This window comes from Hyla sarda, chromosome 6 (assembly GCF_029499605.1).
Source record: "Hyla sarda isolate aHylSar1 chromosome 6, aHylSar1.hap1, whole genome shotgun sequence".
Taxonomy (NCBI): domain Eukaryota; kingdom Metazoa; phylum Chordata; class Amphibia; order Anura; family Hylidae; genus Hyla; species Hyla sarda.
In genome coordinates this window covers 76,570,372-76,585,907 of record NC_079194.1, presented here as the reverse complement: position 1 = coordinate 76,585,907, position 15,536 = coordinate 76,570,372, and the positions used below count along the sequence as shown (strand labels likewise).

The window sequence follows — 15,536 nt, the reverse complement described above, 5'->3', positions numbered from 1 at the left end:
TTTTAGGCCTGCTAAATTGTCACGACTGGGCAGGGAAGGAGTGCACACTATTCTCGCCCACTCCCCCTATCCCTGCCTACTTACTTACCCGCCCTAGGTAGCGGGTCCGTAACCATGGTGACGGTCCCTACTTACAATAAGTGAGGGCAGTCCAGTCAAAATAATAAGCTATAATGCAGACGGAGGTCAGGACACAGAATGGAATCACTCAGCCAAAGGCTGTTAGGGCATGCTGGGAGTTGTAGTTTTGCAACAGCTGAAGGCACCCTGGTTGGTAAATACTGCCTTAGAGAATTAATTTCTTAGCATGCGGAGCTCTCATAGGAATATCACAGCTACGTAAATATTTTACATTTAGCAACTCTTGGATTTCTTCGCATTTAAACAGCACATCTTTAGGTGTAATGCCTCTCCTTGCGTAAGGCTATAATTTACAGATTAATTTTATGGCGGCGGCGCCCATGGCAGGAATCTGCTGCAGATAAAACAGTTATTGATTTCTTTCTTTTGCTTGAGAACATTTTAACTCCCATAGGCATAAAGAGCCAGAAAGCATTAATAATGGTTCTTAATTGAGGTGTTTTAAAGCCTTCTAGATTTAGCTAGTGGCACTTTTTTGTATTTTCTTTGATGCCTATGAAATAGCCAGCCTGAGTTAGTGTTCGGTAATATCAGGAAACACACAATTTGCGATACATAAACATAAACAGCATTTTTCCTCTAAAATTGAGAAATCACCAGTAAATACAGGAAGTCCTTTAGTCGTCTTTAGGATTTCTGGGTTTTTGGCACAATATCATGATATAACTAGGTGAGCAGAACCAAATCTACATCTCAGGAGCCTGTAGGCACAAATTGTCTGCTGCCTTAGACGTCCATCATGTAGGCCACATCTTACTTACATCATGTTTGTTTGTTCTCAGCAAATAAATGGCAGAAATAATGATTCCAGCGTCAGCAGAAACAATGAACCTGTTCAATGTTTATGCGGATTAGGCTCGGAAATGCGTTTCCTTCTATGGAGATGGCGCATTTATGTGCAGTCCTAAGACCGCCGGAATATTGAAATGTGCGGAATGTCTGCCCATGTTGTCTGGGTGGACATTCCGCAGATTTTGTGCCATGTGGAAATAGCCCTAGGGTGAGTTTTCACCGTGGTTCCCCCAGATTCAGCGCTGATATTCATAAGTGCTCTCCCATTGACAGACAGAAATTCTCTTCTATTCAATCTTCTGACAGAATCTAACTCCTCATGAAAAGTTCTGTTGTGGAACTTATAAAGTGTGAAAAGAGCAGCAGAATCCCATTGAGATCAATGGGAGGCTGCTGCAAGAGGAATCTGAGTGGAATCTTCCTAGAGTCCTTAGGCTGTTTTCACAGTACGGAATTTGTGACCTGAATTCCGTTTTGAATTCCACTCAGAAATTCTAGTGCAGAAGAGTCCCATTGCTGGCAATGGGATTCCGATGCACAGTGCACACTGCAGAGTTTTCGAGGCGGACTTTTCACACAGAAAATTCACTTGAAAAATTCCGCCAGAAAGTTGGACTTGTTTGATGTTCTCGTGGATTTCTGCTCGACATACATTGCTGTCTATATGGATGGCAATGCCTGCCCTGTACTAGCGCTCGGAAGTTCTGGACGGAAGTTTTCGGTTTGCAACTTCTCAAGTGTGAACCTGGCCTTACAGTACCATGCGAGCCTTACACACTATTCATTCATTTTATATAAGAAAATGCTCAGCAGGGATGCCTAACCCAGTGCTGCCTATGTGCACAAACCTACTGCCTATGTGCACAGCCCTACTAGGGGGATTTTCCCTTCAGGAACCTGAAAATCAAAATGAATACCCCTGTGGAAGCTCTAATGGTTATCAAAAGCAAATATAACTAAGAAAAAGCTGAAGAAAATTATTCATCAACATGACAGAAGGAATAATTTTTTCATGGTGACCTTTGTCATTTTAAAGGGAATAACTTTGTAAAGGGGTTGTGCAACATGTGAAAAATACATTTTAAGGTGTTGGGGGAGGAAACCAGCACCTTCACAGTGACAGCGTAAGGGACTATAACCAGATAACCCTAATAACAGATTTTTTCACCACAATAAGTTGTGACATATTGAAAAAAAGATAAGGTACAGCTGTAAGATGGTTATGTTGAGTGTTTTAAAGGGTACCTCTCATCAAATAAACGTTTGATATATTTTAGATTAATGAATGTTGAATAACTTTCCAATAGCATGTTAATGAAAAATATGCTTCTTTCTATTGTATTTTTCCCGATCAGTCCTGTCAGCAAGCATATCTGACTCATGCTGGAGTCCTAAACACTCAGAGCTGCCAGCCTGCTTTGTTCACAGCCAAACAGGCTGTGAACAAAGCAGGCTGGCAGCTCTGAGTGTTCTCCTTTGTGAACAAAGCAGACTGGCAGCTCGTAGTGTTTAGGACTCCAGCATGAGTCTGAAATGCTTGCTGCCGGGACTGGTAGGGAGACCCCTAGTGGTCATTTCTTCAAAGTGGAAAATTAAATAGAAAGAAACATATTTTTTAATAACATGCAATTGTAAAGTTATTCTGCATACATTAATCTATAATATATCAAAAGTTTTTTTGATGAGAGGTACCCTTTAAGCCCACACACACTATTGTGTTGTGTTTGGATTATCCTAAAGCAGTGATCTTCAACCTGTGGACCTCCAGATGTTGCAAAACTACAACTCCCAGCATGCCAGGACAGCCGTTGGCTGTCCGGGCATGCTGGGAGTTGTAGTTTTGCAACATCTGGAGGTCCGCAGGTTGAAGACCACTGTCCTAAAGCATCATGGATCAAGATAAGGCCAGTCATTGAGTAATGTTAAAGATTAGCCTATTATATTATTATTACCTATTATGATATTGTACTGCACTCCTGAAGTTAGGATGTTATCCTGACATGCAAGGAATAAAGATAAGGCTTGCTACATCTGTATACTATATCGTACTGATCTGTGGGGTTTTAACCTCACCAATTCCTAGAATGAATTGGCCACAGTAGTAATATAATGCAGAAAACCTACATGGGGCAGTGCTTTAGTTCTATTGAAAGTGCCTGGTTGGAGGTGGCAATGTGCAGAAAAACAACCAAAGGGATCACCTACAGATCTGTAAATATGACAAAAAAGTGACAGGGGGACGTCACATGGGGGCGGAGTCGTGACGTCACGATCTTCCGTTCCCGTGGTGGGGAGCCAGAACCTCCAGTGCTGCCGGAAGAAGATACAGGTGGGTGCTGCATGCTATATTGCGGGGGTCCCCAGCGGCGGGACCTCCGCGATCAGACATCTTATCCCCTATCCCTTGGATGGCGGATTAATTGTCTAGGGGTGGAGTCTAGGGGTGGCATCCTTTTGCATTAGTTTGCATCCGTTAGTTAGTATGGTCAATTTAGCAGCAATGACGGGAGACTAGAGGGACGGGAGAGAACGGCTGTGTGAACCTAGCCTTAGTAGTATGTTATATATAGTCTTTCATAATGATATTCCATAACTTGCTCTGGTAGGATAACCCCTGCATTAACCCATTATTATAGAGATTTTCTCACTTACCTATAATACTGTAGTTGAGTCTCAAGCTGGTCTATATGCATCTGGAGAACAGGAACGTTACGTGATTTCTCTTCCAAGTCCTTCACTTTACTATAAGATGCCAGGACTGCTTGACGGGCGTCTTCCACCTTCCTTCTCATCTCTGCCTGTTCTTTCAACAGCTGCTGGTTTGATTCCTCCAAGTAAACCAGAACTTTCTGGGTCTTGCTTAACTTCTCTTCAAAGTCTTTTTTCACTTTGATCACTTCCTCTATTTGTCCATCTTCGGTGCTCTGTATCACATTGATCTCTCTCTGGACACATCTGGTTGTCACTGTGTAACTCTCCGATAAAACCCTTCTGTTAGCAGTGGTAGCAGTCAGCTCAGTTGGTTGTGATGCACGACTTCTATACAGGCCAACCTAGAAAAACATAAAGCATAAAAAGCTGTGTCAATGCCTGGAGGAACTGACCAATCAGAATGGGCACTTTACTGGTAAAACAACTGTATTACTGAAGTGCATGCACTGACTGGCTGTCTGGTAGCGCCCCCTACAGTACAGGGAGGCACTACATGTTCTGTACTACTCTTTACCTGTGCCAGGGATAGCTGCTCCAGGTGAGGGCAGCTCCATGTTACTTTTTTTAGGACACTGTATGTACTGTACAGGACCCTGAAGAAGCTCCCGTCCTTTACATAGACAGTTTTTTACAGCTCCCAGCAGCTCTTTCTTACTTTTATATGTAAGCATTTGCTTTATCTGTATTAGTTATCTACTTATTTTTCTTTAATCCTCACTTTTTCCTATTTTTCTATGACATTTGGCTTCAGAACCAATTACCAGGTTTCCATAGAGTTATGGTCTCAACATACAATGGTCATCCTGGAACCAATTAATAATGTAACTTGAGGGACCACTGTATATATATATATATATATATATATATATATATATATACACACACAGTATTTATATATATATATATATATATATATATATATATATACTGTATGTCATTTAGAGGCATGTTCACACTAGTGTTAGGATGTTGACTGTATAATGACATATAACATAATGGGCCTCATTTACTAAGAGGGTCGGGTTTTTACTAGTGGGAAAAGTTGTTTCAGACTTGCAGAATTCCTCTTTATATACTGTAGGGAAAAGTCGGGAACATTTTCTGACCAGCTTTTTCTAGGTTGAAATTTACAGTTATTTATCCACAGGATTCTGTGAATTCAATAGTAAATAGGTGGGGTTGTGAAACCAGGCCCCTTTCTGGGTCGGCCATGTCCCCTCTGCGACAGACCGCGCCCCTTTTTTGGCTTTTCACAGTGCATTGTCGGGTTAGTTGGATTTTCCTGGTGCACACTGTCGCACACTGTCTCAGACACTATCCACCAAAATAACTTAGAAAAACCAAACCAAAACTGGTCATTTTCAGCTTAGTAAATGAGGCCCAATATGTTTTTAATGTGGACTTGATTTACCTTTGACTTTCTAGTTATTTTATACCCATCATGTCTTATTTATTGTAAAATAAAATGTACTTGTACTTAGAGATGCAATGAATCTTACATTATATTGTGCAGCTAAAGCCTAAGGCCTTTTATTGCAAACGGAATACTACTGAAATACGATGTAGTAATTCTTGGAAAATTGCTGTAGTCTTTTCTCCAATAAAACATGTAATAAGTGCTGTGTTTTCACTTAAACTGTTTAACTAAGATCCTCATTTTATAGCTAGATTAGCATTGTTTTTTTTGTTTAGTTTTTTTGCTTATTATGGACTCATATCCCAGTATCATCCGGGTTTTACTAATAATACTGGATTTACATCTGCACTGTTTGTTCTCAGGCCTAGTTTAGAGTAGCACATTCTGATTAGTTAGCCTTTCTTTAACTCTTAAAGGGAACCAATCATCAGATTTTACCCTATATAATGCTTGGCAAAGCGTTATATAAGGTAAAATTGTTGTCCTCACCATCCCCGGGGGACGCTCCTGCCCCCAGGGATGGTGAAGATATGAAGTTATAAACTAGTCACCGCCGCCGCCGTAAGTAGTCACCTGGGCGGGGCTCTTCTCATCTACTCCCGTTCTTCGGCCGGCAGTGACGCCTCCTCCGCTTGATTGATGGGCCGCGTCATTGTTCCGCTCACTGAACAGACGGAGCAGAGCGATGACGCGGCCCATCAATCAAGCGGAGGGGGCGTCGCTCCCGGCCGAAGAACGGGAGTAGATGAGAAGAGCTCCCTGCCCAGGTGACTACTTACGGCCGCGGCGGTGACTAGTTTATAACTTCATATCTTCACCATCCCTGGGGGCAGGGGCGTTCCCCGGGAATGGTGAAAATAAAGATTTTACCCTATATAACGCTTTACCAAGCGTTATATAGGGTAAAATCTGATGATTGGTTCCCTTTAACTTTTAATGACGCAGCAATTTTTATTTTTCATTTTTTCCTCCTTGCATTTTACAGGGGTACTCCGCCCCTAGACATCTTATCCCCTATCCAAAGGATAGGAAATAAAATAAAATGCGGAAGAAGATCGTGATGTCAGGCCTCCTCCCCCGTATGATGTCACGTCCCGCCCCCTCAATGCAAGTCTATGGGAGGGGGTGTGTCACGCCCCCTCCCATATACTTGTACAGAGGGGGCGGGAAGTGATGTCACATGGGGGCGGAGTCCTGACATCACGATCTTCTGTCCCAGTGGTCAGGAGGAATTAGCCTTAGATCCTCCAGCGCTTCCGGAAGCAGTTACAGGTGGGTGCTGCTTGCTATATTGCAGGGGTCCCCAGCGGCGGGACCCCGACGATCTGACATTTTATTCCCTATCCTTTGGATAGGGGATAAGATGTCTAAGGGCAGAGTACCCCTTTAAAATCAATAAATCTTCCAATTTTCCGTCTATAGGGCTTGTTGTTTGTGGGACTAACTGTTCTTTGCTACGACATCACTCATTTTACCACAAAATTTATGGTGAAGCCCAAAAAAGTATTTGTGCGGCAAAATTGAAAAAATATACCATTAGGCATTTTAGGGGGTTTAGTTTTTACGCAGTACACTTCACGGTAAAATTATAAAGTTATCTTTATTCTGTAAGTCCAAAAGATTACAACGATACCCGGTTTTGTTTTATTTCATTAGTTTAAAAAAATTATAACTTTTTGTAAAAAAAATTTACGTTGTCCCATTTTGACCTCAATGACGCTTTTGTTTATTTGTATATGGACCTTTGTAAGGGCCCCTATTTTGCACCGTGATTTGTTGTTTTTATTGGTACCATTTTTTCTTCAATTGAACTTTTTAATTGCTTTTATTTTTTATTTTTTATGGTATATAAAAAATCAGCAATTCTTGAATTTTTTTTTTTTTTTATGTCTATGCAATTTACCATGTGGTTTAATAAATATTATATTTTACTATATTTTACTGTTCAGACATTTCCGCACCACATATGTTTACGCATATTTTTTTTTTGTTTGCATTATTTTATTAGAAAAATGGGAAAAGGGGGTGAGTCAAACTTTTATTAGGGGGGATTAATTCACATGTATTACCTTTTTATCATTATTATTTGTTATACTTTTTTTTTTAGTTCTCATAGTGGACTTTAACCTGTATTACTTAGATTGCTATTTGAGCTCTGCTGCTCCGGCTGGAGCAGCAGAGTTGAGATCAGATGGCACAGAGGCAGGTAGGGACCCTCCAGCCATCATGTAAGCTAATTGGGACCAAGCGATTGCCTTGCAGTGGTCCGGAACAGCAATACCAACTATGCGCCCACACAGTATCTAGCTTTAGGTCCCACAATCGACTTTGATCATGGGATGTAAAGGTTTCATAGCCTAGCAGGCTATATGCCGAGGCCCCTGGCCGGGGGTCGCAATGGCTTGCCTCGATCGTTGATAGGCTAAACGCAGTGTCATGTAACAGGCCAAAGCAGCAGGGAGAAGGCGATGCCCAGGCTCCTTAAATAACACTATGCTCTGAGTATTACCGGCTGGGGCGGGACATCGCTGAGACCAGTGGTAAGCTGATCACAGTATGACGCGTAGGGCTCCAAAATGCGGAAGAAGACAGGGCCCAGAAGACAGAAAAACTATACCAGCACATCGGGGGAGCGACGGAAGGCGAGTTACAGTTCGTTTTTTTTTTTTTCAGCCTGGGCACAATAGATAAAAATAAAAAAACATCCACCAGGTATCTCCATTAAATTCAGGCCTAACCCATGCAATTAACACCACTTGAATGCAGTGTTTTCTTTTAACAAAATGTTTCTCATTTAAACCAAAAAGCTCTCTTTTGGTCTCATCTATCCACAAAGTTTTGTTCTTATAGTCTTCTGGTTTCTCCAGGCGATCTTAAGCAAACTGCAGATGGGCAACAATGTTCTTTTTCAAGAGCAGCTACTTTCTCCCTGCAATCCTGCCTTGCACATCATAGTTGTTCAGTGTCCTTCTGTTGATAGACAATGGGGGAAAGGTCTTTTGTTTCTTAAAGGTTAACTTGGGTTCCTGTGCAACCTTGCAGACTATTTTACCCCTTGCTCTTGGTATAATTTTTGTTGGTCAACCACTCCTGGGGAGGGTAATAATGGTCTTGAATTTCCTCCATTTGTTTCCAATCTGACTGTGGATTGGAGGAGTCAAACATTTTTAGACATAGTTTTGTAACCTTTTTCAGCATAATGAGCATAAGTAAATCTTTTTTTCTGAGGTCCCCAGAAATCTCCTTTGTTTGTGCCATAAATGTGTTTTGAAGAACAGACTTCAGGTCACCAATTCATACCAGCTGTCCAATTGACATGTGATATTGGATAATTTTCCTCAATTAACAACCAAGTCTGGTATTTTTGATTTGTTAGATTTGGTTCTCGTTATCTAGTTTTAGGGCTTGTGTAAAAATCTGATGTAGTTTTAGGTCAAATCTATGCAGAAATATAGGAAATTCTGAAGGGTTCACAAACTTTCAAACACAACTGTAAACCAACACTGTTTAAGTACTGTGAGCTATAGTGCTTTGTATTTAGAGACTAAATTCAGAGGTGCTATTTGGGCCAGGCCCCACTGTAACAATATGCTTTGCCAAGTATATACAGCAGCAGATATGCTGCATTATCAGCTCATTACAATGTTTCCTAGATTCCATATGTGTGGTTCGATTTTGCACATGTTTAGCTTTGTCTTTGAATTTTCTGGTTTTTCCTCCATATGGTAAACACATAAACTATTACAATATCAGAATTGTGACTGCAAGTAATTGTCTTCTTCTGTACGGAGCCAGTATTCCGGCATATAATCTGTACCATATGGAATACAATTTCTCTACGTTTTATTCTCCTGACCCTAAAACTGGCAATACAGCTCTATAAAGCAAAAACCAGTCAAGAGCCTTGAGATTCTATTCAATCCAGATGTCAGAAGATGGGGGGGCTGACAATAAGAAGCACTAGAAGGGCACCAGGTCAACTTGGAGCATTCTCTGCCAACACAATCTGAAATCAAATAACTTTATGTAATAATCTCACCAGCTAAGCTTTAAATTCTATATAATTTATTTCCATATATTGTTATATAAGGACCAAAGATTGCATAATGCAAGAGGTTATGCCAGGCAGAGACGTAACCTGAAACTACTGTGTCTCAATGCAAAATCTGTAGCCGTGTCTCAAAGGGCATTATTTATAGTAATTGTGTACTCTTATAGGAAAAAGATCTTTTGGGTCCTTCAGGCGCTAGTAACAGAAGCAAATGCCCCCTCTGCACCACCTATAGTTAGTTATGCCCTATAAGATGAGCCATACAACACAACTGCTGTCAAAACAAGTTTGTAAACATATTGTTTTCTCCTTCTCGGAGTTTATAGAGATTATCTGGACCAAAGTTTTCATTTGTTACTGAAAGTAACAAATAAGAACCCAAATAAATTGTTGAAATCCTTTCTCTTTTTCCAAAAGGCTGCAGTGATATCTAAATAGCATTGGCCTTTGTTTTTACATTTTTGTGTATAAACCTTACACTAAATGGGTTTATTTCATAAAGACAACACTATCAATATACCCTATTAAAGCACGTAGACTAGGGACCCATTCTCTGTGAGAAAATGGAAAAAGGCAGCCGTTCTACAAGAGTAGATTCTATTGTCGCTGACATGGCAATGACTGACATGATCTCAACACATGCGATCTTGGATGGATTTCTTGAAACTGTGGAACGCACCCCATTCGTGATGTTACACAATCATGGCGGCCCAATTTTTGGTCAAACAACCCGAGATTGCCATGTAGCCCTAATCTTACAGTGTAACTTCAGTTACCAATAACTGTTTTCATCTGACCAATCACTTAATGAATAAGCCTGTCCAAAATTCACTCAGAAGAGGTAATGATGGGCTATTTGTACACATTAAAGTCTACAACCAACCTTCATCCAAAGACTTCTCCATGACATGGCAAAAGTTCCAGGAAACAGGAATTACACTTTGACATCCAATGTTCATTAAATTCTGAGTCCAATCATTCTTGTTATACTATGTCTTTAGGCTATGTTCACACTACAATCAGAGGCTCCAGTTGAAGCCTCTAACAGGAATTCTGCAAATCAATAGGAATAGTGCAGCATGCAGATATGGTTTTCAAATGAAAACAAGGGAAATTATGGCAGAGCCCATTTTATGTCAAGCAGTCCTTTGGTCACTGTTGGTGTCCATAGTTAAAAGGATTTAGAACTCCATCATTTACATTTTTCACAGGAAGGTTGAATTGAGTCAATTATGGGCTGAACCCAGCGATCAGCCAATGAACAGGCAATCACTTTATTGTCAGCTGATCGCTGGGATCATTCAGCCATAGAAATCATTGTTAGTTGGCCGCACATCTCCCTGTGTTTGTCTGTTCAACAATGATGTGAGGGCGTCATGAACCATCCAGCGTACCCTTGTATGTGACTCTGCCTACACAATTAATGAGCTGTGTAAAAGGCTCTTTAAAGGGGTACTCCACCCCTAGACATCTTATCCCCTATCCAAAGGATAGGGGATAAGATGTCAGATCGCCGGGGTCCCGCCGCTGGGGACCCCCCACGATCTCCCTGCTGCATCCGGTGTTCGTTTAGAGCGTCGGGTGCAGCGCCGGAGGCTCGTGATGTCACAGTCACGCCCCCTTCCATAGACTTGCATTGAGGGGGCACGGCCGTGACATCATGAGCTTGGTAGTTATCCGGCACGGAGCATCGGCAGTTATCCGGCATGGAGCGAAGTTCCCTCCGTGCACCAGTTGTCTGTGGTGTCGCAGCCGAGATCGCAAGGGTCCATAGCGGCGGGATCCCCACGATCAGATACCTTATCCCCTATTTTCGGATAGGGGATAAGATGTCTAGGGGCGGAGAACCGCTTTAAGCATGAAACACTAGTATAGAATATGACTACCGAAATTATACTTGTCCTATTCTGTCTCCCAAATAAGTCCCATACAGGGCTGGACTGACGCTCTTGAGGTTGGTCTCTAAAGATAATGGCGCTCTTTAAGAGAGTGGCCCATAAGTCATGGCTCGGTGGCTCAGTGATTAGTGCTGGGGTCCTGGGTACAAATCCCACCAAGGACAACATCTACAATGAGTCTGAATGTTCTCCTGTGTTTCCTCTGCGTACTCCAATTTCCTTCGACAGGCCATTTTCACATGGCAGAATGTCTGCATGGAATTTTGCTGCAGCAGAGTTGGGAGAATTTCCACGGCAAAAACATCCCATATCCGGCATCTGCAGACAGAACTGGCTTGTCTATTCTTTCTGCGGAATCCGCTGTCTGTGAAATGTCTGCCCGGAAAACTTTGGCTGTGTGAACATGGCCACACTCTAATAGGGGAATTTAGATTTTGAGCCCAAATGGGGAAAGGGAACCAATTTGAGTGAACAGTGTACAGCGCTACAGAATCTGTGTGCGCTATAAAATCTGTTTATGGGGGGTCACTTTACAAATACCCTTTAAATGGGCACTGTCACCAACTTTATTTTTTGATATGTTGTAGTACTTATGTACTACAACATATCTCTAATATACTTTTATTATTATTTTTTTCATTAAAAAGGTTTAATTTACATTTAAAAACCGGCCACTGAAAAAGGACTGATCTTGGAGTGGCAATCAGTCCTTTTTCAGTTAGGCTGCACTCGCTCCCTGCCTGTCAATCAGACAGGCGGGAGCGAGCGCATTGGCTCCCCGGCCACTGGCTGGGAGGCCACTCCTCCCGCACATCGCCGCCGCCTCGTTGCCGCCGCTGTCCCTGCACGCCCGCTGCCGGACTCTGCAGTAACTGCAAGTGTAATGAGGGAACGGGGTATGCGGGGCGGGGGGGAGAGGAGGGAACGGGCTAGTGCCGTAGCGGGGGGGGGGGGGGCCTAGCAAAAAAAAAAAAGGATGATGGGAGCTACCCTTTAAGTTAAAATTGATGACATGTTTTTTGTGTGTGCAATGACAATTGGAGAGTTTACGCCACCACTTGCTCTGTAATTGTTTAAAGTGGGGTTGTCTCTCAAGGTATTCCAGTCTGACACTGGTACCACCTTACCATATGCCCTTTACTAGGGATGAAGAAAATGCTGCAGACCAGTGCTTTCCAACTGCTGAAAAACTATATTTCACATCATCATGTCTAAGGTTGTTAGGACATGATGGGAGATGTAGTTTTACAGCTTCTGGACAGCCACAGGTTGGGGACCACTGGTCTGCGGTTGTGGGGGCATGATGGGAGATGTAGTTTTGCTGTAGTAGAGAGCCACAGGTTGGGGACCACTGGTCTGCGGTTGTGGGGGCATGATGGGAGATGTAGTTTTGCTGTAGTAGAGAGCCACAGGTTGGGTAACACTAGTCTGCAGTTGTGGATGCATGATGGGAGATGTAGTTTTACTGTAGTAGAGAGCCACAGGTTGGGGAACACTGGTCTGCGGTTGTGGGGGCATGATGGGAGATGTAGTTTTCCATCTGCTGGTCTACAGCATATGATGAGAGTTGTGGTTTTACAATAGCTTGGGAAACACTGTTGTAGACTAAAGACTACAGGCCAGTGTTTCCCAACCAGGGTGCCTCCAGCTGTTGCAAAACTACAACTCCCAGCATGCCCGGACGGCTGTCCGGGCATGCTGGGAGTTGTAGTTTTGCAACAGCTGGAGGCACCCTGGTTGGGAAACACTGCTCCAGGCATTAGTCAATGTTCAGACACCCAACAATAGTAACTTGTTAAAAATAAAAGGAAGATATAGTGGTGACATGCTGGGATAGTGCCACAGTCACCCCTAAAACTTTCAGCACGTAAAAAAAAAAGTGCTTTAAAATAGGCTAGCATTGATGCAAATATTAAAATATAGGTGCATGTGTTGTCCAAATGTTAGTAGACAATAGTCCACAAACAAAATCCTATAAATTAGCAATCCACAGGTCAGTGGTCTCAAAACTCTGGATGTCCAGCGGTTGCAAAACTACAACTCCCAGCATGCCTGGACAGCCAACAACTGTAGTTTTGCATAGTGTAGAGATTACTGGTGTAAGTGGTCAGGTTATATATATATCAGTGTATTCCAAACAGTGTGCCTTCAGCTGTTGCAAAACTACAACTCCCAGCCTGCCTGGATAGCCCTTGGCTGTCCGGACACGCAGGGACTTGTAGTTTTGCACAGTTTGGAGACTACTGCTGTAGGTGGGCAGGATATAAATCAGTGTTTTCCAAACAGTGTGCTTCCAGCTGTTGCTAAACTACGATACCCAGCATAACTGAACAGCCTTCTGGTGTACGGGTACGCTGGGACTTGTAGTTTTGCAAAGTTTGGAGACTACTGCTGTAGGTGGTCAGGATATACATCAGTGTTTTCCAAACAGTGTGCCTCCAGCTGTTGCTAAACTACGATACCCAGCATAACTGAACAGCCTTCTGGTGTATGGGTACGCTGGGAGTTGTAGTTTTGCAAAGTTAAGAGACTACTGCTGTAGGTGGTCAGGATATACATCAGTGTTTTCCAAACAGTGTGCTTCCAGCTGTTGTAAAACTACAACTCCCAGCATGCCTGGACAGCCTTCGGCTGTCCAGGCATGCTGAGAGTTGTAGTTTTGCAACAGCTGGAGGCACACTGTTTGGAAAACACTGATATACCTCAACACATGTCACATAAAAGCTGGATCTTGCTGCTATGGCCCACTCTCCAATTATCCTGCTAACCCTGGCACTTACTTGCAATGCCAGGCAGCGGGCATCACTGCTCTGGAGCGCCCCCTTCAGGTCCTCCAGCACTTGTCTCAGATGCTGGTTCTCATCCTGCAGCCTCAGGAGCTCGTTTTCACCCGCGGATCTTGCACGACTTCTGGGGTTTTCCCTCCTTGACACCCGCGGGCTCCTCAGGCGGACCTCGTCCTGGATCTGCTCGTTCTCCCGCCCCGCTGGCAGCCTGGCACTGCCCGCTCTGGAGCTGAAGTACCCGCACAGCCTGGCATGGAACTGCCTAAAGCTGACCCTCTCCGGGAGATCCTCCAGCAGCTCCTCACACTCCTCTATACCGGGCTCCAGCCCCAGGACCCTGCACAGAGTCCGGAACTCTTCCCTGGAGATAGTGCCCTGCGCCTGCCAGTCCAGGTGATGGAAGACCTCCTGAAGGTACTGGTCCAAGCCGGTGGCCAAGACGATGATCTCATTGTCCAGCCCTTGGTCCAGCCCGTAGTGATGGGCGAGGGCACTTACTAGCCACTGGGTCCTGCGAGCTGGTCTCAGGGGGCTACACTGCTCTCCCAGGGGCTCCATGCTTGGCTCAGGGGCTCCTGGGCATCCTCTGATGGGTTGATGACTATGTGGGAAAGTTTAGACTTTTTCTGAGAAACTTTTGAAAAACTTCTAGAAACTTTAGAAGAAGTTGTAGTCAGTGTGTAAGTCGTTCGTGTGTTGTGTTGTAGAGTGTAAGTCGTTCGTGTGTTGTGTTGTAGTGTGTAAGTCGTTTGTGTGTTGTGTTGTAGAGTGTAAGTCGTTTGTGTGTTGTGTTGTAGTGTGTAAGTCGTTTGTGTGTTGTGTAAGTCGTTTGTGTGTTGTGTTGTAGTGTGTAAGTCGTTTGTGTGTTGTGTTGTAGTGTGTAAGTCGTTTGTGTGTTGTGTAAGTCGTTTGTGTGTTGTTGTAGTGTGTAAGTCGTTTGTGTGTTGTGTTGTGTTGTAGTGTGTAAGTCGTTTGTGTGTTGTGTTGTAGTGTGTAAGTCGTTTGTGTGTTGTGTTGTGTTGTAGGGTGTAAGTCGTTTGTGTGTTGTGTTGTAGGGTTGTGTGATGGTCTCAGGGTTCCTTGTGTGATGTGTATGTAGGGGATGAAGTGCAGGCTGTGTCAGTCCTGGCAGAACAAGCTGCTCTCCTACTATTATCTCTGGTACCTCCCTTGGAGGAGGAGGAGGGTTTACAGAAGACATCTCTGCTCAGTGTTCCCTTCTGCTCTATTGTTTGACACATCCTGACTGTTTAATGTCTGATATAAATAAACTCCCTTCTCCTTCTTCTTCTCCTTCTTCTTCTTGAGTTGTTTGTTTTTATTTCACCGATTGTTACATTTTGTTCACATGTTTCTTTGTATTTCAGCCCAGAGATATTCAGAAGGAGCTCCTGTGACCCTGTGCAAACTTTTTAATATAGCATGTGCACCTTTTTTATGAAAAAGGGGGCCCCGTCAGCCACCAGGGCAAGGGCGAAATAGCAATTTTTGCACCTCCTATATAGTGTTGAGCGGCATAGGCCATATTCGAATTCGCGATATTTCGCGAATATATGGAGGAATATTCGTCATATATTCGCTAAATTCGCATATTCGTATTATTCGCGTTTTATTTTTGCAAAATTTGCATAAACGAAAATTCGCATATGCGAAAATTAGCATATGCGAAAATTCGTACACCAGTCTCACACAGTAGTATTACAGCCTTCTTTACACCACACAAGCTGGAAGCAGAGAGG

At 43.2% G+C, this 15,536-nt stretch overlaps 1 protein-coding gene across 1 annotated transcript in view; it reads right to left on the bottom strand.

Annotated features, from left to right (window-relative positions):
* The window catches only part of EFCC1 (EF-hand and coiled-coil domain containing 1), a 113,157-nt gene extending 98,091 nt beyond the window's left edge, over window positions 1-15,066 (bottom strand). Inside the window, exons 1-2 of the mRNA XM_056524215.1 lie at window positions 13,792-15,066; window positions 3,586-3,986 (exon numbers count right to left, since the gene is read on the bottom strand). Of these exons, the coding sequence (XP_056380190.1) occupies window positions 3,586-3,986; window positions 13,792-14,355 (965 nt within the window). The 5' untranslated portion in view covers window positions 14,356-15,066. The remainder of the gene's footprint in view (window positions 1-3,585; window positions 3,987-13,791) is intronic.
* Window positions 15,067-15,536: the final 470 nt, after the last annotated feature.